Here is a 27527-nt window from a genome sequence, read left to right on the forward strand (position 1 = left end):
ATTTGTAAATATCTCTAAATATGACGAATTAAAGACATCTCCAAATGTATTATGACTAGTAAAAACTCAGTTAGAGATATCTCTAATTACAATTGTGACTAGTCAAAACTCAGTTAGAGATATCTGCAAATATTTTTCAATGGAAGTCAATGGAGGAATACGACTAGTCATAATATATTTGCAGATATCTCCAATCTGATTTCGTACTAGTACAATTGCAATTGCAGATATCTCTAATTGTTATTCTGACTAGTCGAATTATAATTATGACAAGTCAAAATATAATTAGAGATATCTCTAAATATATTTATGGAGTCAGAACAAAGATTTAAATGCTAAAAAGGCTTGCCATAGAGAGCGCTGAACAGCGCAGCAGCGATGACATAAGCGGTGAGCGCGGGCTGTCGGGGGAGACGGGAGGGGGGACAAGCGTGCTTTGGCCCGGTTCGAGGCAACTGTACCTAGTGTGAGTACGGCCTAACACACTAAGATTTACTGAGTATGAGAGCAAACCACACTCAAAAAATCTATATTTTTTTTGTTGTTCAAACTACTTACTCAAAATGAGCTGAAACAACACAATTCTTAAAATTTCATTGGGACAACTAAATTTTTTATGTTAAATATAAAAAATTGTTAAAAGTGTTATAGTTAACTTAATCGATTTGTGTTAAGACAACATGAATGAATTGTGTGGAACCCAGCATTTTTAACAGTGCCTTGTTTACCAGTCTGCATGCATAGGTGCAATTGATTTTTAGTCTCAGAGGGGTGTTTAGTCTCAAACCAACATTTTGATGTCCCAGCAAGAAGCAAGAAATGTGATTAGATTACCTTTAAGCAAGTTTTTAATAACAACTAGTTCTAATTTTCTGTGCAGACCCGGTAACCGTATATTGGCTAGTTGTTTCAAACTCTTAAAACTAAATTTAATTTAGGGTTGAGTTAATTTTTGTTCCATAATGATTGTTTGGTTATTGATAATTTATTGATAATATTGATTGATTACTCTCAATAATTGTGTTTCTATTGCAAATTTGTGCAAAACATTTGCATTGATTTCTAAATGTAGTTTCAAAATAAATAAATGATGATAATTGTCAGAGCCAGGTCAGGTTCTCCCCACTCACAATCACTTGAAACACCCTGCTCACATTCACTGCAATCAGCAAGATCCCCATCATCGCGTTCTGATCTCCTACATACCTACACGTCATCCCCCCTCATCCCTCCAGCTCCATAAATTCCCTCACCATCTCTCACTCAGGGACCAGTCTTATCGCAACTGAGAGGGAAAAATATCATTGGTTAGTAAATCCTATTAGGCTACCCACATTGCAACATTTCTCTGACCCAGTTCTGGACCACTCAATCAGCTTTTTCTTGGCCCACATGCCGCAGTGAATTACAGTACATGACTGGACCAAATCTGGATTATGGCCAAACATGGACCATATCTGGGCCAAGTCTCAGCCAAGTTAACAACTCTAAACTGGGCCAGATTTGTTGGTGTGTCACAACTGCAATGAAATTGATTGACCCATGAAGCATTGCGCTATTTTTCTCGAAGCGATCTAATTGGTAGAATTTGTTTTCTTTAGTCAAAAAATAATAAAAATGTATTTTAAACTTACATGGCCCACATATTAATTATTAAAATCTAGGCTAAATACTACACTTTGCATTTGGCTCAAGTATTGTGTGCCACCTTAAAGACTGCCACTTTTGCCAAACCCGAGCCATCGAGCCATGTTTATTTCACATGCTGTATGCCTGTGCCGGATGCATGCCTGCTGTGCCAGCTTTATGCCAAATCTGGGCCAGAATTCTTTCCATTTCCTCCAATTTCAGTATCAACCATCTATCTCCGGTCATCATCCATTTTCTGGTCCACTACTCATTTACGCAAGATAGATAAATTACCTCTTTACATCATTCCTGCTCATAAACTCTAATAAACTGTCATTCATGCTCATAGCTCTGATCTTCGTCCTCCTTCTGTGATTCTGCACTACAGAGTGGGCCATTTATATGGATACACCTTAATACAATGGGAATGGTTAATGATATTAATATCCTGTTTGTGGCACATTAGTATACGTGAGGGGGCAAACTTTTCAAGATGGGTGGTGACCATGGTGGCCATTTTGAAGTCGGCCATCTTGGATCCAACTTTTGTTTTTCCAGCAGGAAGAGGGTCATTTGACACATCAGACTTATTGGGGATTTCACAAGAAAAACAATGGTGGTTTTAATGTAACTTTATTCTTTCATGAGTTATTTACAAGTTTCTGTCTAATTTACCCATGGGAATGTTTATCTCCATCATGTGCTTCATTGCTAGCTCTTATAGTTTTTATAATGTCGAGTCATTTCCCTGTGACCTGTTTTTACACCCACTGAAAGATCCTTCTCCTATTTTTCTTTCACATCTCATCAAATATTTTTCGTATCTGGATTATACAGGCATGTATACCTGCTTAACTTTGCATACGTCTAGTCTGATTTGCCACAGGTAAGAAATAAAAGATGTAGCAGCATGGCAGCCGTGCTATGGAGTAGAAACAGGTTCAAGACTTTGCTTGAAGGCACAACATCAGCAGTCAGAAAAGCTGTGACGAGAAAGATCTGAACTGGCAGCTGCATATATGGAGCGCAACACTGGAATCGTTTTCATCTAAATGCTAAAATAGCGCAGCGCTTCCATCTTGTATCTGCAAAATAAATCTGATTTATTTGAGGTTTAGAACTCTGTGCTCTGTTGTCTTGTAGCAGATGTTTGTTTCCTTGCCTTACAGTAAATTGACTAAAGTAACAGTTGCTGTTGCTAGAAGGCATGATGATTATAGGATAAAGGGGTTTCTGGGTAACTCATCTAGTTCATGAATCACACCTATTACACCCACACTAACAACATCCAGTGGATTTGTGACAAATTCACATGCATCACAGAAAATGTCTGTCATTAACATTTGTCTTTTTTTCAACTAACAATATATATATTATTATTTTTTTAATCATGTGTTGCTTAAAGGCATCCAATTTTTTGAACTGTGTTACATTGTCTGACTTGGAAAAATAAAATAATAAAGAAATTCAAGTTTAAAATAATTTCTCATCTCATTTTCGCCCTCTTTTCCAGGGCGACTCGTAGGGGCAGCAGTCTAAAGAGAGATCCCCAGACACTTCCTTTAGCTCCTCCAGAGGGATCCTGAGGAGTTCCCAGGCCAGCTGAGAGACATAATCCCTCCAGCATGTCCTGGATCTTCCCCAAGGCCTCCTTCCGGTGGGACATGCCTGAAACACTTCCCTAGTTATGCATCCTGAAGGCATCCAATACAGATGCTCGAGCCACCTCAGCTGACTTCTCGCGATGTGGAGGAGCAGCGGCTCTACTCCGAACTCCTCCTGGGTGACAGAGCTCCTCACCCTATCCATAAGAGCCACCCTGTGAAGGAAACTCATTTTGGCCACTTGTATCTGAGATCTTTGTCTTGACCCAAAGCTCATGACTCTAGGTAAGAGTAGGAGCCTAGATTGACCGGTAAATCAAGAGATTTGCCTTTCGGCTCATCTACTTCTTTACCACAATGAGTCGATACATCGACCATATTACTGCTGACACTTCATTAATCCACCTGTCAATCTCACATTCCAACCACCCCTTACTCGTAAACAAAACCCCAAGATACTTGAACTCCTTCACCTCGGGTAGGGACTTTCCTTCTAAAACAGGGGTGTCAAACTCAATTCCTGGAGGGCCGAAGCCCTGCACAGTTTAGTTCCAACCCTGCTCCAACACACTTACCTGTAGGTTTCAAACAAGCCTGAAGGACTCAATTACTTTGATCAGGTGTGTTTAATTAGGGTTGGAATTACACTGTGCAGAGCTGCGGCCCTTTTGGAACTGAGTTTGACGCCTTTGTCCTAAAACAATTTAGCAAAAGAAAAAGTTCACAAAATGTTATAAATTACAGCTTGACCCAAATATACATGTCAAAATTAAAGAATAACATAAAACATTCACATTTTTATGATCACTTCTTAAGGCTGATTTATACTTCTGGGTCAAGATATGATCTGGCGCGTAAAGGATGACCCTTTCAGCCACAGCAGGAGAAGTTGATTATTCCAAATCGGTGATTTCTAGTATGTTACATCATTAAGATGCCACTGACTAAGGATTGCTGACCTGAAAAGACAATGCATGAAAGGACAGGATAGTGAGGAGCGTAGCAATACATATTAAGTACAATGCTACACTTGGATGTGCTCAGGTCAGTGCTCAACAGTTTCAGCATCTATCTCTACGTACAGTGTTTTACCAATTTAAAGAATGTGGACATGAAAGACCAAAGCTCTCATCTACTGAAAGAATAATTAAACTAGAATAGATTTCAGACTGACTTCTTCCTCAATGTACTGCCTCTTCTTGTTCAATTGCTGAATGCCTTCTCAATTGTAAGTCACTTCGAACAAAAGTATGTAAAAGACTAAATGTAGATGTAATAATCACATATGACAAAATACATACGACAAAATACATACAATATTTGCTTACGACAATAACCTCTCGCTGGAAATGCCAACAAAAGGTCAAAACTTTGGTCTCAAATGTACATTTACCACAAATATTTTGTAAAATACTGTACTTCTGTCGTGGACAACACTGGAGATCTATTATTGACACTACCGCATAGCATTTTATCAAGAAGATCCAGATTTTGGAGCTTATCCAGAGATGGTGAATAAAGACGCCATTAAGTTAAATTCTCTTTAGCACATCAAAGGATCGGCTGTAAGCCTTTAAACAACACATCAATATGACCAGTGTGATGGTAATAGATAGTTACTATGAATAATGCAATAATCCATAAATATGGCCATCATCACAGGAATCAGCAGCCAGTCATGTTTCTCATCGTTTCTCATCAGATGTGTCGCACACATCTGTCACATTATAAAACAATAGGCCTTCTCTTTGTAATAACTTCTGACAAACATGAATCAGTCCCCTAGATTGATCTACTGTAAATATGGATTTGTTAGGTCTTCCATGAAGTCATGTCTCAGGAGATTGGCGTGACTTTTGCATAATTCCGTATTGTCGCAGGGGGTTCATCGGCACACTAAAGTGGAGGATCTGTCATGCTGTGATAATTGAAGACATCTGCAGAAATGAAAACGTAAGCGCTAGAGAAAATAATGCTGCGTCTCTAGCTGTGAAATGCTGGCAATCTCATTTAAGCCGCAAGAGTGTGATTGTGTGGAAAAACAAGATGTCAGGTGCTCCGTTTTACTGCTCACCATCTCCCATGAATTACCTGATTCTGAGAAAATGCACAGTTTATGCTGGTCCGTGAGATTCTAATTATGCTATACTATGCTTTATCTACAATCTTAGCCTAATATTTTTTGTATAGCATAAAATAAAAATATAATCAGCAGAGTTGCCTTTAGGGTATTACACAAAAGCAAGATTAAAGATTACGCCAATAGTATGTTCCTGCACATTGGAGAGGCTGGAACACATTAGGCATGCATTTAGGCATGTAGACATGGTCAAGTTGATCTGCTGCATTCAAATTGAGCAACAGAATGGAGAAGAAAGGTGATTTTGGTGACTCTGAATGTGGCTTGGCTGTTGATGCCTCACAGGCTGGTCTGAGTGTTTCAGAAACTGCTGATCTACTGGGATTTTCATGCACAACCATCTCTAGGGTGTACGGTGAATGGCCAGAAAAAGAGAAAATATCCAGTGAGCGGCAGTTCTGTGGGCGCAAATGCCTTGTTGATGCCAGAGGTCAGAGGAGAATGGCCAGACTGGTTCCAGCTGATAGAAAGGCAACAGTAACTCAAATAACCACTCGTTACAACCGAGGTATGCAGAAGAGCATCTCTAAGCGCACAACACATTAAACACTGGGTGCCACTTTCTTTCAGCTAAGAACAGGAAACTGAGGCTACAATTTGCACAGGCTTTCCAAAATTGGACAAAAGTTGCCTGTTCTGATGAGTCTCGATATTTGCTGTGACATTCAGATGTTATGGTCAGAATTTGGCTTCAACAACGTGAAAGCATGGCTCCATCCTGCCCTGTATCAATGGTTCAGGCTAGGTCTGGTGGTGTAACTGCATGGGGTATACTTTATTTTTTTGGCACACTTTGGGCCCATTTGAGTATTGTGTCAGTTCTAAACGCTAATACTAGTAAGGTGTACCTAATAAAGTGGCTGGTGGGTGTAAGCTACCAATGATAAAAACTGTGCTAGCATGACCAAACTGAGTAAAAACATTTTTTCGATGTGCAGATGAGATTCCAGCGAGTAGTTGAATGTTCATGTGTTCAACAAAACGTTAAAAACACATTGACTAGGTACTGTTGTATTAAACGTTTGTGTAATGCAATATAAATTCTGTATATTTGTGAATAAGTGAGCAGGTTCAACACACAACATAGAATGCTATGGTTAACAGGAGTGTCTGTCATTGCCTAGACTGATGCTGATGTTGTATTGGTCACCAAAGGAGGCACTACAACAGAGGTCACAAACACTTTTCCTGGAAAACTACCTTCCTTTCAATTGCTACCCTGAACACACCTGTCTGTAATTATCAAGTGCTGCTTCAGCTCCTAGTTAATTGGTTCAGGTGTGTTTGATAAGGGTTGGAGCTGAATTCTGCCGTGAGGTTGCTGTCCAGGAACGTGGTTGGTGACCTACACCTACACCATAATAATGAATTCAAATCTGGCATTTCAGTTTCATTGTCCAAGCCTTGTACATTTTGGTCAAAAACTGTTATTAAAAATTTTAACAACCATTTAAATGTAGGTAATTGATGCAACATGGCACTCAACCCTGAAAGTATGCCTTATGCCAGAGTAATTTGTGGTTTATTCCACTATGACAATATGACAACCCCTGATGAAACAACGACTGAGTCGAAGGAAAGTGAATGTGTATAATTTAGGGAACAGAAAAAAAAACCTAGGCAAGTGGCTAAAAGTAGTCTAAACTTGGCAACCTTTATAAATAGGCTTACTTGCTTTACTGCTTAGTCTAAAAAATATAAAAGAAATCATGCCATCTTGTGGTAGAAAAACAGATTTTTATTTTTATGTCAGACAATGTTACTAAAGAAGAAAATTACTTAAAAAAATAAGTTCATAATTTTATTAAGTTAAACCTAAAAGTGAAAAACAATGCACTGGAAAGAAAAATACTTTTTTATTATAGAATTAACTTTGTTAACTCTAACTCCAAATCAGGAAAGTTGGCACATTATGAAAAAAAAAAAAGTAGTGACTTCTTAATTTACTTTGACTTGTATTTCATTGCAGACAACACAACAAACATTAACAAACTAACAAACAAACAACAAACTAACAAACATTATTTAATGCGATCCTCATGATTTCTATCTATTTTTTCTTAAAAATAAAAACATTTAAAAAAAAAGTTTAATAGTAAAGCTATAACCTGGTTTTTGTTGTCACATTTTGTTACCACCCTTTTTCTAATGAAGACAGGTCAGGACTGCAGACAGGCCAGTCAAGGACACAGCATTTATACATCCCAAAAAAATACCTGAAATACTGATTCATCTGACCACTGTACACGTTTCCACTGTGTGATGTTCCATCCCAGATGCCTCCGAGGCCAAAGAATTCAACAGCACGTCTGGACACTGCTAAGATAGGGCTTCTTTTTGGCACAGTCCAGTTTTAACTGGCAGTTGTGGGTGTAGTATTGTGGTATTTGACAAAGGTTTGCCGAAGTCCTGAGCCCCTGTGGTGATATCACTTATAAATAAATGGTAATTCTTGATGCAGTGCTGCCTGAGAGATGGGAGATCACGGTTGTTCAGCATAGGCTTTGCGCTATTGTCCTTTACACACTGAAAATCCTCCAGATTCTTTTCATCTTTAATAATGTTCTGCACTGTTAAAATATCCAAATGTCTTTCTATCTTTCTTTGTGGAACATTGTTTTTTTAAACAATTCAATTTCCTCACAAATTTGTTGGCAAAATAGCAATCCTAGGCCCATCTTTGCTAAAGGATTAGATCTTTCTTGGATACTATTTCTGTACCAGATCGTAATTACAATCACCTGTTGACATCACCTGTTTCAAATGACATCCTTTAACCAATTTACCTGATTGCTAGCCCTAAAATGTTCCTGTCCCAACATTTTCATGAATGTGTTGACGGTTTAAATGACGGTTTAAAGGATGTATATTTACAAATAAAATGAAGTTGACCAGGCGAAACAGGAAACATTTTGTGTTCATATTGTCTGCAATGAAATACAAGAAAAACTACATTTTGAAATCACTACTTTCTTTTATTTGCATTTGCCATACTGTCCCAACTTTTTTTGTTTTGGGGTTGTATAACATCACAAAAAAAATGACAGTTCGCTACTCATAGAACCTATTGTCATTTATTTATTAAAGGCAGAATGAAGACGTCGATCAGTGTGATGTCAAATAACATGCCTCAAATCTCTGAGAAGAAAAGGGCACATGCAGCAAAAAGAAATACAAATAATAAAATAAAATCATTCCTCTACATGATTTTTTCATGCACACTTTTTTTAAATCAGAGGGAAAAACAGTACCATGGCAATCTGTGGAATCTCAACAATCATAGCAATGGTATGAATATTCATACAAAAATACATTTTTTAAACCTGCAATCACAGTGAAAGCCCTACAACAAATCAACATCAGTGTGAATAACCCAGGGCATCATCTGAGCAACTACACCACTCAATCCAATTAAACTTCCCTTAGAAACAAAATAAGACCTTAAACTTATGCTTTATTTATTTTTATTTACACACTGCTTAAATCTCTGCAGTTTAATTCACATAGCAATTCAGGAATCAGTGTATAAACCATACGAACTGAGATCCGACACAAAACCAAATACACGCTACAGAGAGAAGGGACAATGCAGTGAATTATATGAAAAGTAGTCAAGTCTCTGGATTCACAGTTAAATCTTCGCCCATAACCATTTAAACCTGGTTTTACCAGACATTTTGGAAACATTCTAAAAAAAAATAGATAAATAAAAATAAAATCACATGACATGACATACAGCTACCGGTTCATCTTGGAGAGTTTTTATTAAATAAAATAAAGGTGACTTGATTTGACCCCAGACGCTGTTAGAGACAGTTCATCCAAAACTGAAAATTTGCAATTAAAGGGTTAGCTCACCCAAAAATGACAATTCTGTTCATAATTACTCAAGTTGTTCCAACTGCTTGATGGTTTAGAACAGGGGTCACCAAACTTGTTCCTGGAGGGCCGGTGTCCTGTAGATTTTAGCTCCAACCCTATTCAAACACACCTGAACAAGCTAATTAAGGTCTTACTAGGTATACTTGAAACATCCAGACAGGTGTGTTGAGGCAAGTTTAGGGTATAGGGTATTAACACAATATCCATATAGCACAGGATTGAGCGAAAGAATATAATAAATAATTTAAATTAAAATGTATTAAGGACCCGGAGGGACTAAGACTGGAAGCAGGAGGAGCTGAACACGCAGTGCCAGCTGACAGCTGAGTCCTGATGGAGAAATTTAGGTAAGCATAATAGTATATATAGATATAGATATGAACTGTAGGTGGTGGCATGTGCATTTTACACCAGCCCGCTAATAAAACTTAAGAAGAAGAAGAAGTGTTGAGGCAAGTTGAAGATAAACGGCCCTCCAGGACCGAGATTGGTGACCCCTAGTTTAGAACATGAATTATGATATCGTAGATGAAACCTGAGAGCTCTCTTATTCCCCATATACAGCAACGATGCTGAAATGCCCATAAAAGGAACTAAAACATTGTCAAAACATTCCATGCGGCTTCAGTGGTTCAACTATAATCATATTCAGTTCATATTCATACTCCAAGAACATTTTTGTGCACCAAAAAAACTCTAGAAATTACTTTATTTGCTTATCAAGGACAGTATAGTGTATTGTCATTAGTGTCAGCAGTGCAACACACAAGGCTCGTAGCCACCATGATGCAACGTGGAATACAAAGTGTTTTTTACAGTATTTTGGTGCACAAGCGTGTTCTTGGAGCTTCGTATAATTACAGTAAACTACTGAAGTCCCATGAAATGTTTGGGCTCCTTTATAAATCATACTTAGTCTTATGCTTTTAAACTCTATAAATAACTTTATTTGCTTTTGTCTTCTATTCTAAGACATGTCAGGGTGCGTGTTTATTAAGGGCAGTACAATGTATTGACACAAGCATCGTAGTGCCGATAGTAAATGCAAACCATGATGCAATGTGGAATACAAAGTTGTTTTTACAGTATTTTGACGCACAAACGTGTTCTTGGAGTTTCAAATAATTACAGTGAACATCTGAAATCACATAAAATGTTTTGAAAAATGTTTGGGTTACTATCCTGGACTTTGAAAGTCTTGTAACCACTGCTGTCTATGGAGGATGAGAGAGCTCCTGGATTTCATCTAAAATATCTTAATTCATATTTTGAAGATGATCGAAGGTCTCAGGAGATTATTAATTATTTTGGGGAAACTAAAACATTATCAAAACATTCTTGTCAGCGCAATAGCTTAGTGGTTAGCGCACTGACATATGGTGCAATAGCACGTCAGGGCATCGCGAGTTCGAATACCGGCTCGATGACATTTCCTTACCCTACCCCCTGTCTCTCTCTTCCTGTCTAAAATCTGTCCTATCTTATAATAAAGGCCAAAAAAATTAATCTTAAAAAAAAAAAACATTCTATGCCACTTCTTTAGTTCAACTGCAATCATAAAAAGCTCCAAGAACATTTTTGTGCTGCAAAAAACTCTATTAATGACTTTATTTGCTTTTGTCTTCCATTCTAAGACAGGTCAGGGTGCGTGTTTAATTAAATGCAGTTCAATGTTTTGACACAATCGTAGTGACGATAGTAAATGCACACCATAATGCAACATGAAATACAAAGTTGTTTTACAGTATTTTGGTTCACAAACATGTTCTTGGAGCTTCGTATAATTACAAGTGAACATCTGAAGTCACATGAAAAGTTTTGAAAAATGTTTGAGTTACTATCCTGGACTTTGAAAGTCTTGTGACCATTGCTGTCTATGGAGGATGAGAGAGCTCCTGGATTTCGTCTAAAACAGTGGTCACCAAACTTGTTCCTGGAGGGCCAGTGTCCTGGAGATTTTAGCTCCAACCCTAATCAAACACACCTGAACAAGCTAATTAAGCTCTTACTTGGCATACTTTAAACATCCAGGCAGGTGTGTTGAGGCAAGTTGGAGCTAAATCCTGCAGGGACACCGGCCCTCCAGAACTGAGATTGGTGACCCCTGGTCTAAAATATCTTAATGCACATTTTGAAGATGATCGAAGGTCTCAGGAGATTGTTAATTGTTTTGGGGTGAACTAATCCTTGTATTTGCTCACTTTAAGGCTAAGATATAGGTGTCTTTAGTAGTCTCAGTAGTTTTAAGGTAGTTGATAATTCATAAAATGCAAGTTAATGGCTAACGACACTTTGAGAGTTTAAATAAACAGGGAAAAGAAAACGAATACACCTGATGACACATGATTAATCGTTGTTAACTTTAGTTAAGTTAAACGTTAACTATTAATGTTAACATTAGCATTAACTAATGTTACCAAGCCCAACTTTGGATGTTAATAATGCATCATTTTATTCATTTTCCTTCAGCTTAGTCTCTATTTCAGAGGTCGCCACAGCAGAATGAACCACCAACTATTCAGCACACATTTTTAATAATCCACCAATAAATGTTAAACAATACATAATACAATAAATACATGAACTAGCGGACCGTTATTCTAAAGTGTTACCCACTGAGGTCTTTAGAAATACATCATACAGTCTGTGAACCATTATTTCCAATGGTTTTAACCTTCTTGTCACATAACGAAACTGTTTTCAACAGACAGGGAGGACACATGTGCTGTACTGTTTATCAAAACGGTATTTGTGCTTATTCTAGATGCTGTAAACTATATAAATAAGCTGGTAACACATTACATTAGTTATAGGTTACATTAGTTAATGTAGTTAATAACATGAACATTTGGAGTTTTTATTCAACTTTGTTAATGTATGTCAATGAAACTAAGTCCATCTGTCTTAGTTTTTAACTGTCAGTGCATTAACTAGTGTTAATAAGCACAACTTTGGAATTATTAGTAAATGTTAAACAATGATAAGAGTATTGCTCGATAGTTTTTAGTTTGTGTTAATAAAAACATGAATTATCATTAGTTAATGGAATTTTATTGTAAAGTGTGACCAAAAAGATTAATATACATCATTATGCGACAGGAAGTTCACTCTCCTTACTGGTGCGAATGCACTTGAATCTCAAGACTGATTACTGTTAATTGATTGTTTTGCATAAGACCTCAGCGCATCATCACTAGCCATGAAATGTATTTAGTATTAACTCTCAAAGTGTTCTATTCATTGCATTTTTAGAATCACCAAGGACCAGAGATTCAGCTAAAAATCATCTTTAAATGTTTTACTAAAGGAAAAGGAAGTCAGCTACATCTTGGATAGCTTTATTGTGAGTAAATTTTAATTTGGATGTACTGTCCCTTTAAATGTGTAGCACAATGCATTATTAATGATCTGTACAAACCAAAGGCACACATCTCAAACTTGTTTTGGGTATTGTTACACATATTCCAGAGTCAGCGATGTTGGATCAGTCGTTTCCTCTTGCAATCTGTTGGATCTTCATATTTCTAAACGAATATGTGGTACCGAAGAAAATGGGAGTGTTATGAACAGAATTGGTGATTTATTATTGTTTGTTGTCTTCCCAGAGTGGAAGTCTTTTCACCAATGCTTTGTGATCGACTTTCATGCTGGCTAACAGACCGCCCTTGTTTCCTTCTAACCCAGAGTAATCAATCTGCTCTCCTTTCAGAGTCGTCATCTGACCACCGAGAGACTTCAGGATGGCGTCGCCCGCACAGATATCCCACTTTTTGATGTATGTGACGTGGATGTAGATATCAGCCGTCTCTTGTTTGTCATCAGTGGGGTTTAGGAGAGCCAGTGCCTTATATCCTTAAGGGAGAAACAAAGACAGTTTAGAACTTAACGTCATATCAGCCTTTAATAGCTATTTTATGGTAAACACCGATCAAATTTACAAATGGTTTATAAATATTACTTTTTATAATACATAGGTTTAAAGGTTTATTACTATAGGTGGGCAGAGATTAATTTTTTCTAATCTAAATTATTCTCACTGTAATCTTGGAATTATTCTAGATTAAAATGGCTCATTTGAATTCTGCCGAAGGCATTTAAAATATGTGTGCTACCCAAATAATGACTAAAATTAAGTCTCTGAAAACTTATTTCTCAAGCCAGGTGGCGCATTAGACCAGGGGTTGATCTCCTGTTTTCAAAATGCATCACAAACTGCTTGAGAAACTGTTCTACTATGATAGTTGGTGATGAAAATAAATGATGTTCAATAAGATGTACTTGTGTTTACTATCTGTTTATTCAGTTAAACATGATATTGTGAACGGTGGCCTACATAAGATCCAAACCGCGTTTTTGATCACCTTAATCTGACTAAGGTCATAACTGAACTAAACAGAAATGGAATTAATACATGTGAAGTATGCATATATTAGTGACATTACTGAAGTAAACACAGCAATCAAACTATTACCGTCATGTAGGACTTATCATCATATTTTCCGACAAGATTCAGTAAAGGACCGCACACACATCGCGAAATGCAGAAGATTTTTCTTTCCGGTTGGCGTGCATTATTAAACTCTATAACACTCTCAACAGTCCTTACTCCTTATTTGCGTTTAACACCCTAGTTTGTCACAGGGGCATTAATGAAATGTTCATGAGTTAAAGTGAAACAGCCAAACTGCAGTTGAACTCACCCAAAATTACAGGAAACTCTTACATGAAAGCACTTCATATAAACACCTTAATTATATTATTGTCTATTAAGGCAAATGACTAGACTACAGATTTTCATGTAGCTGTAGTCAGTAGAGTCTTCGAAGAAAGTGAAGGTTTCAGAAGGGCATCCTGCTGATTTGATTCAGAAGGGCACTTTTTTGTCAGATGCTCACCGGTTTGACTTTCATTCACCGTCATTCATTTTAAAAAGCACCCAGTCCATTTTATTTGTGTATGTTTTACTCGAACGCATAAACTCTACAGGTGCCTGATAGTTAGATGTGAAGCTAACATTAATCAGATTCATTCTAGTGAACTGCATCCATGTTAGCACGTCACGTTTGATGTGGTAATTTCACAGTAGGAATACACACGTTCGAAGACTCGTTCTCGCCCCCTACAGTGCAATTCAGCCAGGTATACGTCTGAGCAAAAATATCAAGGTGAAAGTCATCATAGCTTGCGTAAAATAGACCCAGCTCCCAACCCAACTTTGAGAATAGATTAACGGCGATATTTTTCATTTTTCAAGTTAACGTTGATAACGACCCACCACTACTAAAAACAAACATCAACAACAATAAAAAATACATAATATAAGATGTAAAAAAAATATATATATAAAACAGCTTTTTAAGTTTTACTTTTGGTTAAAAAAATATTTTAAACTTTTCTCCCTTTTTTATCCGCTGGTGCATATTATTATAAATAGAATATGATTGTAGTATGATAGTAGTAGTTAATTATAATTTTTATTATTATATTTAAAAAAAAAATTAAGTAGCATTATATTACATTTCATTACATTATACAGTTCAAAACTTTTGAGTTTGAACTTTTGGCAGTTAATATTTAAATTTCTCTTAGACATATTAAATACCTTAAACCTGAGGCAGAAAATGTCAATATTTGGTATTACATCACACTTATGTTTTAATAAAAGTAAGAAAAACGTGATTGCCTCTGCAGTGCTTGTAGCTAGTAGGTTAATATTGCTCAAATAGATGGAAAAATGCTCTTCAACTGTTAGGCAAAGGCTTATGGGCCTTTTACACCACTTGACCTTAGAAAAAATATGAAATGCTATAAAAGGATGTACTGATTTGTTTTATTGTACTTGACAACCTGTTTCAGATCACAAAAAAATATTTTAGAAGAGTAGAACTTTCCCTCATCTCTTTCTCTTTCTTCTTCTCTTAATTCCTTTTGTATAATATTCTTGTTTTATTTCATGGTTCATATTTTTACTACTACAAATCCAAGACTTTTCCAGAGCTTTCAAGTACATTTTCATAACGTAATGTTTCATTTAGGGTCTACATATACAAGGTAAAATTATAAGAAAAACAATGACGTTCAAATTTATTACAGCATATCATAGAACACGCAACTATCTACTTTGTTTCAATTTGCTTTTACATTGATCTTGATAATGCTTACACAGCACTCACAATGTGAAAGCAAGTTTTTGGCCAAGGACAGAAAAAAGTAAAGACAACTAACCTATATTCAAGTTAGAACTGCACAATAGATCGCTTCAATATCGATATTGCAATGTCTGCATCCACAACAGTCACATCGCAGTATATGCAATGTTGGGATTATAGTTTAATATAGAGTTTAATCATGATGGAGTAAAAGTTTATCATCTGCATGCAGTTTTAAAGAGGTAGTTCACCCAATAATTACTTAACATTTTCATTTCACTCTTCACTTGTTTCAAACATTTATGAGTTTTCTTTTTTTTATATAAATGAACACAAAAAGAATATAATTTAATAACTCCTATAGTATTGAAACAAGTGAAGTGTGAGTAAATAGTGAGTACATTTTAATCTTTGAGTAAACTTCCCTTTAAGGCTTGTGACTGTAAACATTTCAACATTCATTCATTCATATTCTTGTCGGCTTAGTCCCTTTATTAATCCGGGGTCGCCACAACGGATTGAACCGCCAACTTATCCAGGAAATTTTTACGCAGCGGATGCCCTTCCAGCGGAAAACATTTTAACATTTCAAATTTTAAAACATCCGGCCAGAAGAATTACTTTGTAACTTTAATAAAGATTAAATAATATACAATAAAGACTATTATTTATTATTTGTACCTGAATAGTAAATACCTGAAAACTATAATTCACTTTTATCTTTACTATATTTTATTTATCTATGCTTGTAATTTATTTGTTATATATTATTATAGATTTTTATCTCTACAAAATCCCCTCAATTAATCCAAATAAACCTGTTTAATCATCTGGTGAAATTGTATTCACAGCAATATACATCACAGAAACACAAAATGCCGAAATGTTAGATTTTTCCAATATCGCGCAGCCCTAGTTCAAGTGTACATTTATTTGTTAAACTAATTACCATGAATTTTCCCAAACTTTTCCAGGGCTGGAAAATGCCTTGTCAAAACTCCATGACGTTTCCAGGTTTTCCATGACCTTATGAATCGTGTTATTTCTATTTTATTTTATTATTATACATATATTTTTACAGAACTTAAAAGTATATGTGCGCGAGGAGTTTGGTTTGCACTCTAAAAGAAAAGTTTAGCATGATTCATATCAATTAACTTTTGAACAAAAAAAAGTTGGGTTTGTTCACATTTCTGAATGTTTTTTAAATAAATCTCTTCATAATCACAAAGATTGCAGAGAAAAACAGTTAAACAGGGTTTCTGCAGATTTCACCAAGTCAAATTTAAGTCTTTTTAAGGCCATGAAAAATGAAATTTCAGACTTATATACAGCTAGACGCTAAGTTTTTTTAAATGGCGCAGCAGACAAAAAAATCTAATTAGTCATTATGAGTCGGAATTATTAGCCCCCCTTTGAATTGACTTTTTAAAAAAATATTTCCCAAATGATGTTTAGCAGAGAAAGGAAATTTTCACAGTATGTCTGATCATATTTTTTTCTTCTGGAGAAAGTCTTATTTGTTTTATTTCAGGTAGAATCAAAGCAGCTTTTGATTTTTTTAAAACCCATTTTAAGGTTAAAATTATTAGCCCTTTTAAGCTATATATTTTTATATAGTTTATAGTTCTACACAACAAACCATCGTTATACAATAGCTTGCCTAATTACCCTATCCTGCCTGCTTAACCTAATTAACCAAGTTAAGCTTTTAAATGTCACTTTAAACTGTACAGAAGTGTCTTGAAAAACATCTAGTAAAATCATATTTATTGTCATCATGGCAGATAAAATAAATCAGTTATTAGAAATGAGATATTAAAACTATCATGTTTAGAAATGTGCTGAAAAAAATCTCTAATAAACAAAAATTGGGGATAAGAATAAACAGGGGGCTAATAATTCTGACTTCAACTGTATATTAAATAATTTGTCAAAACAAAGATCTTAGTTGTATACATTACATACATTTTTATTCAACAAAATTTTAAAAACTCTTTTTTGTTTTTACCACAGACCAGAGTTATACTATTAGTTATGAGCAGTTTTGCTAAAAGTTTTATTGAGATGTGTTTTAGATCGATTGGACAGCCTTACATAAAAGACAATTATGACCCTTTAAAAATGATTTAAGATCCAAAAGACAATATTTGAGTGAATTTAAGACTTTTTAAGACCTAAAATTGTGTTTTTGAAATGTAAGACATTTTAAGACTTTTTAAGACCCCGTGGATACCCTGTAATGTTGTGAAATATTACCCCAATATGAAATAACTGTTTAAAAATAATTTTAACAATAAACTTTTAAAAAATAATTTATTCCTGTGATTCAATGGTACGTTTTCAGCTTCACTGCTCCAGGTTTTAGTGTCACATGACCCTTCAGAAATAATTCTAATATGCTCATTCATTGCTAAGAAAAAGGTCATTTTATTGTCAACTCATTTTAAAAAATGTGCTTAATATTTTGGTGAAACTGACACATATGTATTATCCTTTGAGGAATAGAAATGTTTAGTATAATTTTAAAAATATTTACCAATTATAATTATTTACATATTTACAATATTTATACATCATAATTGAAATATTTACCAAATTTGGCACCATTATAAAGGCTTTTAATCTCACTTTTGTTTAATGAATTAAACTCTTACTGAGCCCTGCACACATAAATAGTAATGTACATATACAAGTGAAACATGTATTTCTAACAGATCTTCAGAATGCAGTACCTGCGCCCCCTGCTGGTATGATTTCTGTATTGTTGCCGAACGCCGTTTGAACGAAGCTCTTCACTTTGCCCGCGTGAGAGCGAGAGACGATCACCTTCGGAGAGTTTGTGTTGTAGGAATCACGTGGAGCCACATTGGATCCCTCTCCAACAAAACCCCAAACTGAGGATCAGAGTAGAGGTTTAAGCATCAAAGGATGAATCCATTACAGACAAAACATCAGAGGAGGTTTACTGATACAACCTTGATGAATATGAATAAAATGAATCAGTGACTCTCCATTTTATAGCAGTGCTAGCATTTTTCCCATTTATTTATACCTTTTTGTAAGTGTGGTAAACCTGATTCTAAATATATGTTGTTTTATATAAATAAAAGTATTTTATTAGATTTTGTCTTCTAGTCCAAATATCTAAAATTCCTAAATCAAGAAGCATTATCTACACAGGCAAAACATATTGTCTTGTTAAAACAACCAAAATAATCTGCTAATGGGGTAAGCAAAAGAATAAACAAGACTATTTTGCCCACTCCTTTCCATTATTTTGCCTGTTTTAAGAAAAAACTCACTTAAAATCACATATTATTTCTTAAAACAAAATTATAGCTTGTCTACGATATGGTTCTTGATTTAAGAGTTTGTACATATTTGGACTAGAAACAAGACAAAGACTCTAAAGTGAGGAAAGCATTTTTTGTAGTGCATAGTGAATTATAGGTATTTAGGTTACTATGTTTGTTATTAATCTTTGTTATTAATCTGAAGCACACGCAGTTTCTCTCAGCTTGTTACTTGCAAAACTAATTATTTTGCAACATTGGGAGTCAAAGGGTGTACAAAGATTTGACATGTGGATCGTTAAAGAAATCACATTTAGAAAAAAAAATTAAATAAACGTTTCATTAAAGAAAGGAAAAGGCATGTTTTTTGTGCATGTGGGATTCATTCATTAAACTGTTTGACAAATCTGCAGATTGTGTTGGCACATCACAGTTTTTGTGGTGGTTTATTTTATTTTTTATTTAATATTTTATTTAGATATCATGGCTTGTTTTTTGTTGTTAATACTGTCTCAAGTATGCTGTTATGCAACCACCAGTTTGTAAAAAAAAAAATTTAATCCAAATAATAATAATAATAATTGTGAACAGATTTAACAACAGCAAAAACAGATTCAATCTTGGAACTCACACCAGGTTTGACTTTAAAGGTTTATCAGTAATTATAATACAAAATTTCCTAATGAGGAAAATTAGTTTTAATTTCAGAACCAGACTATTGTGCTCAATAATGATATAATGCTATTGTATTGACATTTCCCTGCTAACCGTTAAGCATTGTGTGATTCTTTTAAAAAAAAACTACTGTTTTTATGTTAAAAACTAACATTATTTAAAGGGATACCTCACCCAAAAATGAAATTGTGCTGAAGTGGTTCTTAATTTTTAAGAATTTCTTTTTTCTGTTGAACACAAAACAAAACATTCTGAAGAATTGTAGATAAAAACAGCCTTTAACATCCATGGTAAAAAAAAATACAGCAAAATATTGAAAGTCAATGGCTATCTTTCCATCCAAATATGCAAAATAAATTTATGCAGATGCTCTTGACAATTCTGGAGGAAATTAATAGTATGATAAAACTAATACTGGCGTTTTAGAATGACCAAAACAACATTTCAGATGTTTTACAATGTGCTCAGCCTGCTGGTTTGTCCATTCACACACATTTTTATAATCACATGATCTCTTATAACAAAATCTCATAACCTTTTTTTAATGCGCATACTGGAATTTGTTTGGTAAAAGTGTTTCCATCGTAGTTTATGCACATCTTATCGATTAAAAAGTTTATTTTACTGTATTGTTATGTGCATTTTCTAAAATTTTGCACATGTTGCCGTTTCCATCTATCAATTTTTTATGCGCATCTCCAAAATACACATAAAAATAGGTGGATGGAATACTGTAGCTAATGACATTCTTCAGTAAATCATCTTAAAGATTAAAAAAAAAAAAAACTTTTAACTAGAGGAGGATGAGTAAATGACATCCATTTTGATATCTTCACTAAATAAGTCATATATTTGAACAGAATTACTAAACATTTGTTAATGCTGCTTAACAAAAATGATCACACTGTGCTTTAAAAATGCACTGGTTAAGGCAGAGATTACCATTAACTACCATTAATAAATGCTGCAGAAGTGTTTTACATTGTTAGATAATGCTAATGTTCCAAAATGAAACAATCTTACCAATAATCACATTTTTTATGTCATCATTAATGCATAAAAAAAGAAAAACTATAAATGTTTCATTTTTCTTAACGTCATACTATTGCCAGAATAGCTCTTGGATTAAGGATCTGTTAGTTTGGTTTTAAAAATGTCTGTGGAGCTCAAATAGACACACCTGTGTACCCAGTGAAGGGTTTATGGATCACACCTATAACAGGTTCCCCGTCCACAGCCACACACACCATGGTTGTGACATACTTCAGGAGATTTTCTGTTGAAAGCACAAACAGGATTTACATCCTGGTACAGCACATGTGCGCTACAGAAACATAAAACCAACCATTCCTCCTAGGACAACAACAGTCTCGCACAGACAATAGGCAAACAATGAGGTGATTCAATGTTTTATATTTCCTCTTGATCCTCTCTGCAGCTGATTTACAACAGAAATAAAGACTTGCCACAAACCTGTGTATTCCTGAGTGGCGTCCAGTGGATCAATCCAGACTGTGATCTTTTCTGCAGGAATCTCCTTCCCGCCTGAGACTTTAGCAAGAATATCTTCAGGGATCATTCGTGTCCACACTGTGGCCTCACCTTCAGCGTTCGCGTGCTCTTCTGAGTTTACCTGTGGAAGTAAATAAAACACATTTTGAAGAACAATCACAAAGTAAAACACTACTATGAACATCATAAGGTTTCAGGTTTTTTGTTTTCATGCTTCGCGCCACAATTATTCATTTATGGGAGAACATGCATCTGTTAATAGATTATATATTTTGGCCACATATAAAGCACTGGGTTTTTACATTTTAAAATAAATACACAGAAAAGTATTTATATGTGATCATTTTACTCATGTTATTAGGAACTTAGACCATAATAGAAATTTTTTTTACTAAGCTGAAATTCAAACCATTTCCCTGATGACGTTTGACAGTCGCCAAATCAGTTAAATAAATGAGCAAACTATCAAATAATACCTGTCATGAGTATAACCACATTCACCATCGGGAGGCGCTATACTCACTCTCGCAGGAGAAATTTGCTTTCACTATCCAAAATAGAGGCTGCGTCCGAAACCGCCTACTACTCAGTAGGTACTGCATTTGAATTTAAACATACTACTCGGCCATTAAAAAAGTATGCTCTATTCAGTATGAATGTGAAAAGTATGAATGGAATTCAGACGTACTACATCCGCCATTTTGTCATGGTCACGTGACCTACCTGCGTCAGTTGCGTCGCCTCACTTCCATTTATGAATTCTCTCACGGGGCATTATGGGATAGCGCACCGTGCATGGGATGCACACTTCAGAATCTCGCCGGAAGTAGTAAGTCATCCGGGTACTTCTCGCCTACTGATTTTCGAATTCTATGAATTCGGGACATACTACTCGGCTCGCATACTGATTTTACCGTACTATATAGTATGGAAGTAGGGCTGGACAATTTTTCGAATTTACGTTTTAAGACGATTTAATTTTGAATCAAATCGAGAAATCACGATTTTCTAAAAAATATATATATATTTAATACATTATAATGGCACCAATGCGCTTCGGTTCACTCTCTATATGAAGCAGGAAGCACACCAGAAGCGCCTCTCGGTGACGCGCAGCACCACGCAGTGGCATGGATTTTAGAATTCTAAACAGGTTTCTATACACACACACCGACACCGCACAGCCACAATTCACAAAGCAGTTCATATTTCAGCCGGCCCACAGAGCGCCATCTGATTAGAGCGTGAAGCGATCTGTTAAAGCGTGAAGTCATGTAGGATTTTACTTGTTGCACGTCTGTGTGGATTGTCAAGACATTCCCTCATCAAGTCGATAAACTCGATCTCAACATGTATGAAGAACGTAAAAGCCTGCAATGTGAAAAACCGCGCCAATCTTTTGGTTTAAACACGAGTACAAGTGAGGGACTGTAGCAGTGAAAATGAAAGTACCCGCCCCCATGACGTCATTTAGCGGACCTAGTTGAAAACCAGACAGATCAGGCAGCATAATACAGAAAGTGGAGCAAAGCGCATAAAATAGATTACATTTATTATTTTATATTAGACACACATCTGGTACTTGTATTTGCTCCTGCTATACGTCCACAACTTCACACATTGGGTTAAATTAGGCTTTACAGTTTCCATGTTCAGTCCTTTTCTTCCACTGTATCTTTTTAAGAAAAAGGCAGCAGCTTTACAACCTGTCATTTAATCAGAAGACAAAGTCAAAGCCGAGCTGACAGCCAATCTTTCCTAGACTCAGCAAAACTTACCTCTAAAATACCTCTGTATTCCTGCAACTGCAATATTTACACAAATATTTCTTATTCAAATCTTCAGCAACGCTATTTAACTCGTGAATTTGTTTTATATTTATTTACACCTTGACCGATTTTAGTATGACATGGCCATTAAAAATACAATGTTCCTTACCCAGATGGTTTTTCAAGTTATTTTTAAAGACAAAGTTACTTCAGTCATGCTGTTTTAATGTTTTGAGAAGACTAATAACACAACAAAAAAAAATTGAAATCGAAATCGTGAATCGGTCAAACTTTATAAAAAAAAAATAGATTTTTTTTTTTTTTTTGCTAAATCGCCCAGCCCTATATGGAAGTATGCGGTTTCGGACGCAGCTATAGTTATCCAACATGTACGCCCGATAGCTCCGCCCCTTCGGCTACGTGAGCAAACCTGCGGTCATTTAGTACGTAAACTGTCCATCATTATACACTTCATTTTACCAGCTGAATGAGTGCATCATCCGGGTAATTAAAGTCCACTTATTATTTTAAAGTTTTCAGTGTGAACACGCTACTTACTGTTTATACTACAAAATGGCTTAGAATAGTGCAAAAGTATGCGATTTGGGACGCAGCTTGTGTTTAACTGCCTAGATCTTATAATGATGACCTTAGTGTCAGCCCTCTTTAGGGTAAAACTAGAACAATTTGCTCTGTCTGTATACCAAGATATTTCTGTTTTCAGGATCTTTGGGCTAGGTCAAGGGGTCACTGGGACCTCTGAGGTGGACTGGACTGATTGACCAGTTGTACTATTGTTAAAAAGTTGATTATATTAAGTGAGTATGTTAGGTAACACTGTCTGCTGTAGTAGAGTATGTTTATTTTAGTATTCTGATAAGATGCCTGCTAGAGAGCAAGTTAGTCTATATTTTGTTATTTCAATTATCATTAATGATCATAATTCTCAATAATTCTCTCTTCATTAAGAATAAAGCATAGCAGGGATTTTATTCTATGAAAACAATCATCTGGAACCGAGTGACATCATTGTTGTTGTTACGGTTGTATCATTGAATGTGTTGAACTTTGTCACGTAGATTCACAATTTCCAGTTTTCTCATAGAATACATCCCCATTTGCTACTATTTGTTGTTCCTACTGAGGATGAACAACCCCTTAATACCTTTTCTACAAAAAAAAATCTACTCGAAACGTTTAGTCTCTCAAGCATTTGCTTCTAGCTTTAGCCTGCTAGCATCACTAGCCAGCTAAAGCTACCAGCTCCTTTCACATGTACCTTTTCCCACTTATTACACAGCTACTTGCCACAAAACATAACAATTATGCACTAAACATTGTCCTGAGCTGTAATAGTTTGTCAATTCCTTATTTAAACGCAAAGCTGACAAATGAAAACAGCTAATTATGGAGATATTATGAAGAAAGCTGTAACCAAGGAGTTCTATAATATTCGTTTTTCCTTCTAAAGAAGTCAATAATTACAGGTTTTTAGCTTTCTTCGAAAGATCTTCCTTTGTGTTCAACACAAGGAAATCTCATTAGGAACAGAAACCACTTGATGGTGAGTAAATAATGAAAAAAAATGCAATTTTTTTGGCAAACTATCCCTTTACGTAGCTTATTTTACACGTAACTTACATAAAATAGTACTTCTATAAACGTATGTGAATGATCCCTAATATAACATATCTTGGAATGTTGCGACTGACCAATCATAATAAAGTATTCCAGACAGCCATGTAATAATAGTAATTATTAGCGCATTATAGGGTTGGGTATCCTTTGGGTTTTTTCGATACCGGTGCTAAATCGATACTTTTAAAACGGTACCGGTGCCAAAACGGTGCCTGATGACACGGATCGCACATGACAGTTGATAGCATCACACACCAGACGTGCATATTCGCATTTTATTTAAAATGTAACTATTAAGAAGTAGCTCTGTGGCATGGCAGCAGTATAAACAGTCATGAGTCGTGGCTGGCCGCTGGATGCCGCAGACAGCCGCTGACTTGCGAATTCACGTCCCCGAGCGGTGCTTACGGTGCGCGACTTGCTTTATGTTCATGTTGCAGAACCGAAATTTGGCACCGAAATTCATATGCGGATTTGATCTGGTGCATACCAGTTCCAAAGGTACCGGCGCCATAGTGGCACCGAGTTTCGGTACCCAACCCTAGCGCATTACTAATTTTAATGAATTTTAGAAATTCATTTATTGCTTTTTTCCAAATAATAATAAATGTTCAGCAATTACAGGGTTTCTGCAGGTTAAATTTAAGACTTTAAGACATTTTTAAGACCATTATGAATGAAATTTTAGACTCATAAAAGGCTAAACGCAAAATATTTTCCAAATGGCCCAGATAAAAAGTTTTTTTTATTAGATTTTAATGCATTTAATAATACTATAATAATTGAATAATAAAAAATTAAAATATGTTAGATATTTCTTGGCAAAACTTTTTAATATTGTTTAAAAACACACAATCTCTACTTTTATCCACACTTTTTACGCAACATAAATTTCTTTAAAATAATAATAAAAAAATGAACGAATGTTTTAAAAAAACATAATAAACTAAATCTATGCACAACAATATGTCCAGGCCGGTGTCCTTAGCCTTAAATACCTAAAGCACTTTTAAACAAATATTATTGTAAGGAAAATAATTAAACCATTATGATTAATAAAGTTAAAAAGTTAAGATAATGTTAAGATAAAAAGTTAAAAGTTTTATTGAGATGGATTTTTAGTAATTGTATGGGTGTATTAGGGAAATTAGGTGGCAATACATGAACAAAGAAAAATTAAGACCCGTTTAAAAAAGATTTAAGAACTACAACACAACATTTAAGTAAATTTTACTGATTTTGAGATTTAAGACATTAAGACTTTTTAAGACCTCGGGGAAACCCTGAAGTAAAAGGAAATCGAACAAAAATGGAAATTCTGTCATTTACTCATTTTGATCTTCTGTTGAAGATATTACGAAGAAAGCTGTAACCACTGAGTTCTATAATATTCGTTTTACTTTCTAAGTCAATGGTTACAGGTTTTAGCTTTCTTCGAATATCTTGTTTTGTGTTCAACCGAAAGAAAAATCATTAAGGACAGAAACCACTTGATGGTGAGTCTAATTTTTTTTGGCAAAATATCCCTTTAAGAGGCTTATTTTTTTACTTATAAGTTGCACAGAATAGTAATTTTGTACTCTTTGGAATCATTATAAGATTTTCTGAACTAACAAAGTTTACAATGCTGTTTTGTACAGCACACCTTACACAAATCAGCAGTACCTGTATATTAGGGAATGTGTTCTTGATCAGGTAGTACATCTTGCGGTGGGAGTTGAGATCCCCCAGCGTGTACTTCTCGCTAGCCCCTTCTTTCGTTTTGCCCTTTGACTTCTCCTCCAGTGTGTTGTCCTCCCGGATCCTCTTCACCTCCCGTCCGCCCTGCACCGCAGCGTCTATGGACAGCGCCAGCAGCTCTCTCAGATCCACGGTCCTCTTCTGGCGGAAAAAGGCGAGTCTGCTGGACAAAACCCCCGCGTACAGGTGATAAATCACACCGATCCCGAGTAAACAGAACACGGCTATGCCGAGCGGCGACAGCCGGATGCCCATAGGAGCCATCGCAATTATAGACGTGCGAGCAAAGCCAGGGGAATGCGAGAACAGTACAGCAGCTTTACCAGTCGTGTTTCTCTTTGCTGCGCATAATTTGAACGCAGCTATAACATAAACGAGAAAATATCTTACGAGCTAATCAAAAGTCACTTGTTTCCTTCACTGGCGAAATCCAGGTTAGGTGGAACGAACGCTTCCCTCATAGGCTCACAGTGTATCCCGCGGTCTAAGCATAAATGTCTGGTTTCTTACGTTGACAGATCCATTGCGGTGACAGCGACTGATACATTGACGGCATTCCACGTCCACTGCTGTGCCAGGCAGGGCCGAACTGACTGACACTGCGTTTTTCTTCCAGGTCAGGAAGACAGAAACGGTGGACTCATCACGAGAGAGCGCCCTCTACCAACAACACAAACATCTGCTGAGAAAATGCTACCAAAATAAAATGCAATTATTAAAAAAGCTTTAGGTGTTTGTTAAAATAGTGCTTTGAGAATAGGGAAAAGCCTTATAGAAAGGTAAGGTAACACTTATTTAAAAAAAAAAACACACACACACACACACATAAATAATTACATGTTAAAATCGCATGTGGAAGAACTTTGCTGAAGAGAGAGTATTGTATTTTATTTGAATTAATATTATTATAAATGTTTTCTTTCATTACATATTTAATGACCATGTTAGTGTTTTTTATTTGTGTATATACGTATTAAATTTTAATTGTATTGTTTGTATGCATGTATTATAATTACTTTACTATTTTATCCACTGTTTATGTAATGTGCAATGTTTTGGCACTTGACAAGTCATGCCAATAAATCTAGTTTGAAGTGAATTAAGATATTTATTATTTAATCTTTTGTTAAAGTATTTATTTCTATTTAACAATTTCATGGCGGAATTAATTATCCTATCAATGTCTCATCACGAACCCCACATTTGGGAAACCCTGATATAACATCATGTTTAACACACTTATGTTTTTAAAATAAAAAATAAAATAATCAAAATGTAGTCAGATTACATTACATTATTAAGTCATCTAGATGAACTGTGATTATTTTCATATAACAGCTCCACCAAAAATAAATGGTTTCTTATTTAATATAATTTAAGGTATAATTCATGTCTCAAAGCTGAATTTTCAGCATCATCCTTTTCTTTAGTGTCACATACTTGTATGTATACAAACATACAAATATTTAAATATTTTGATTTGCTGCTCAAAT

General features: G+C 35.4%; 1 protein-coding gene and 1 long non-coding RNA gene across 3 annotated transcripts; both read right to left on the bottom strand.

Moving 5' to 3' along the window:
• Window positions 1-8336: 8336 nt before the first annotated feature.
• On the bottom strand, window positions 8337-26626 carry bpnt2 (3'(2'), 5'-bisphosphate nucleotidase 2). Of its 2 annotated transcripts, none has more exon segments than NM_001037568.2 (5): window positions 8337-13107; window positions 18140-18301; window positions 20556-20651; window positions 20849-21008; window positions 25960-26626. In NM_001037568.2, coding segments are annotated over 5 exon segments (1026 nt in total). In that variant the 5' UTR covers window positions 26299-26626; the 3' UTR covers window positions 8337-12838.
• LOC147846224 (uncharacterized) lies at window positions 16839-17968 on the bottom strand. The gene is made up of 2 exons (XR_015478268.1): window positions 17630-17968; window positions 16839-17581 (listed from the first exon to the last, which is right to left on the bottom strand). It is a non-coding gene; the product is annotated as an uncharacterized LOC147846224 (long non-coding RNA).
• Window positions 26627-27527: the final 901 nt, after the last annotated feature.

The sequence above is a fragment of the Danio rerio genome, chromosome 2, assembly GCF_052040795.2.
Source record: "Danio rerio strain M-AB ecotype USA chromosome 2, GRCz13ab, whole genome shotgun sequence".
Classification (NCBI taxonomy): domain Eukaryota; kingdom Metazoa; phylum Chordata; class Actinopteri; order Cypriniformes; family Danionidae; genus Danio; species Danio rerio.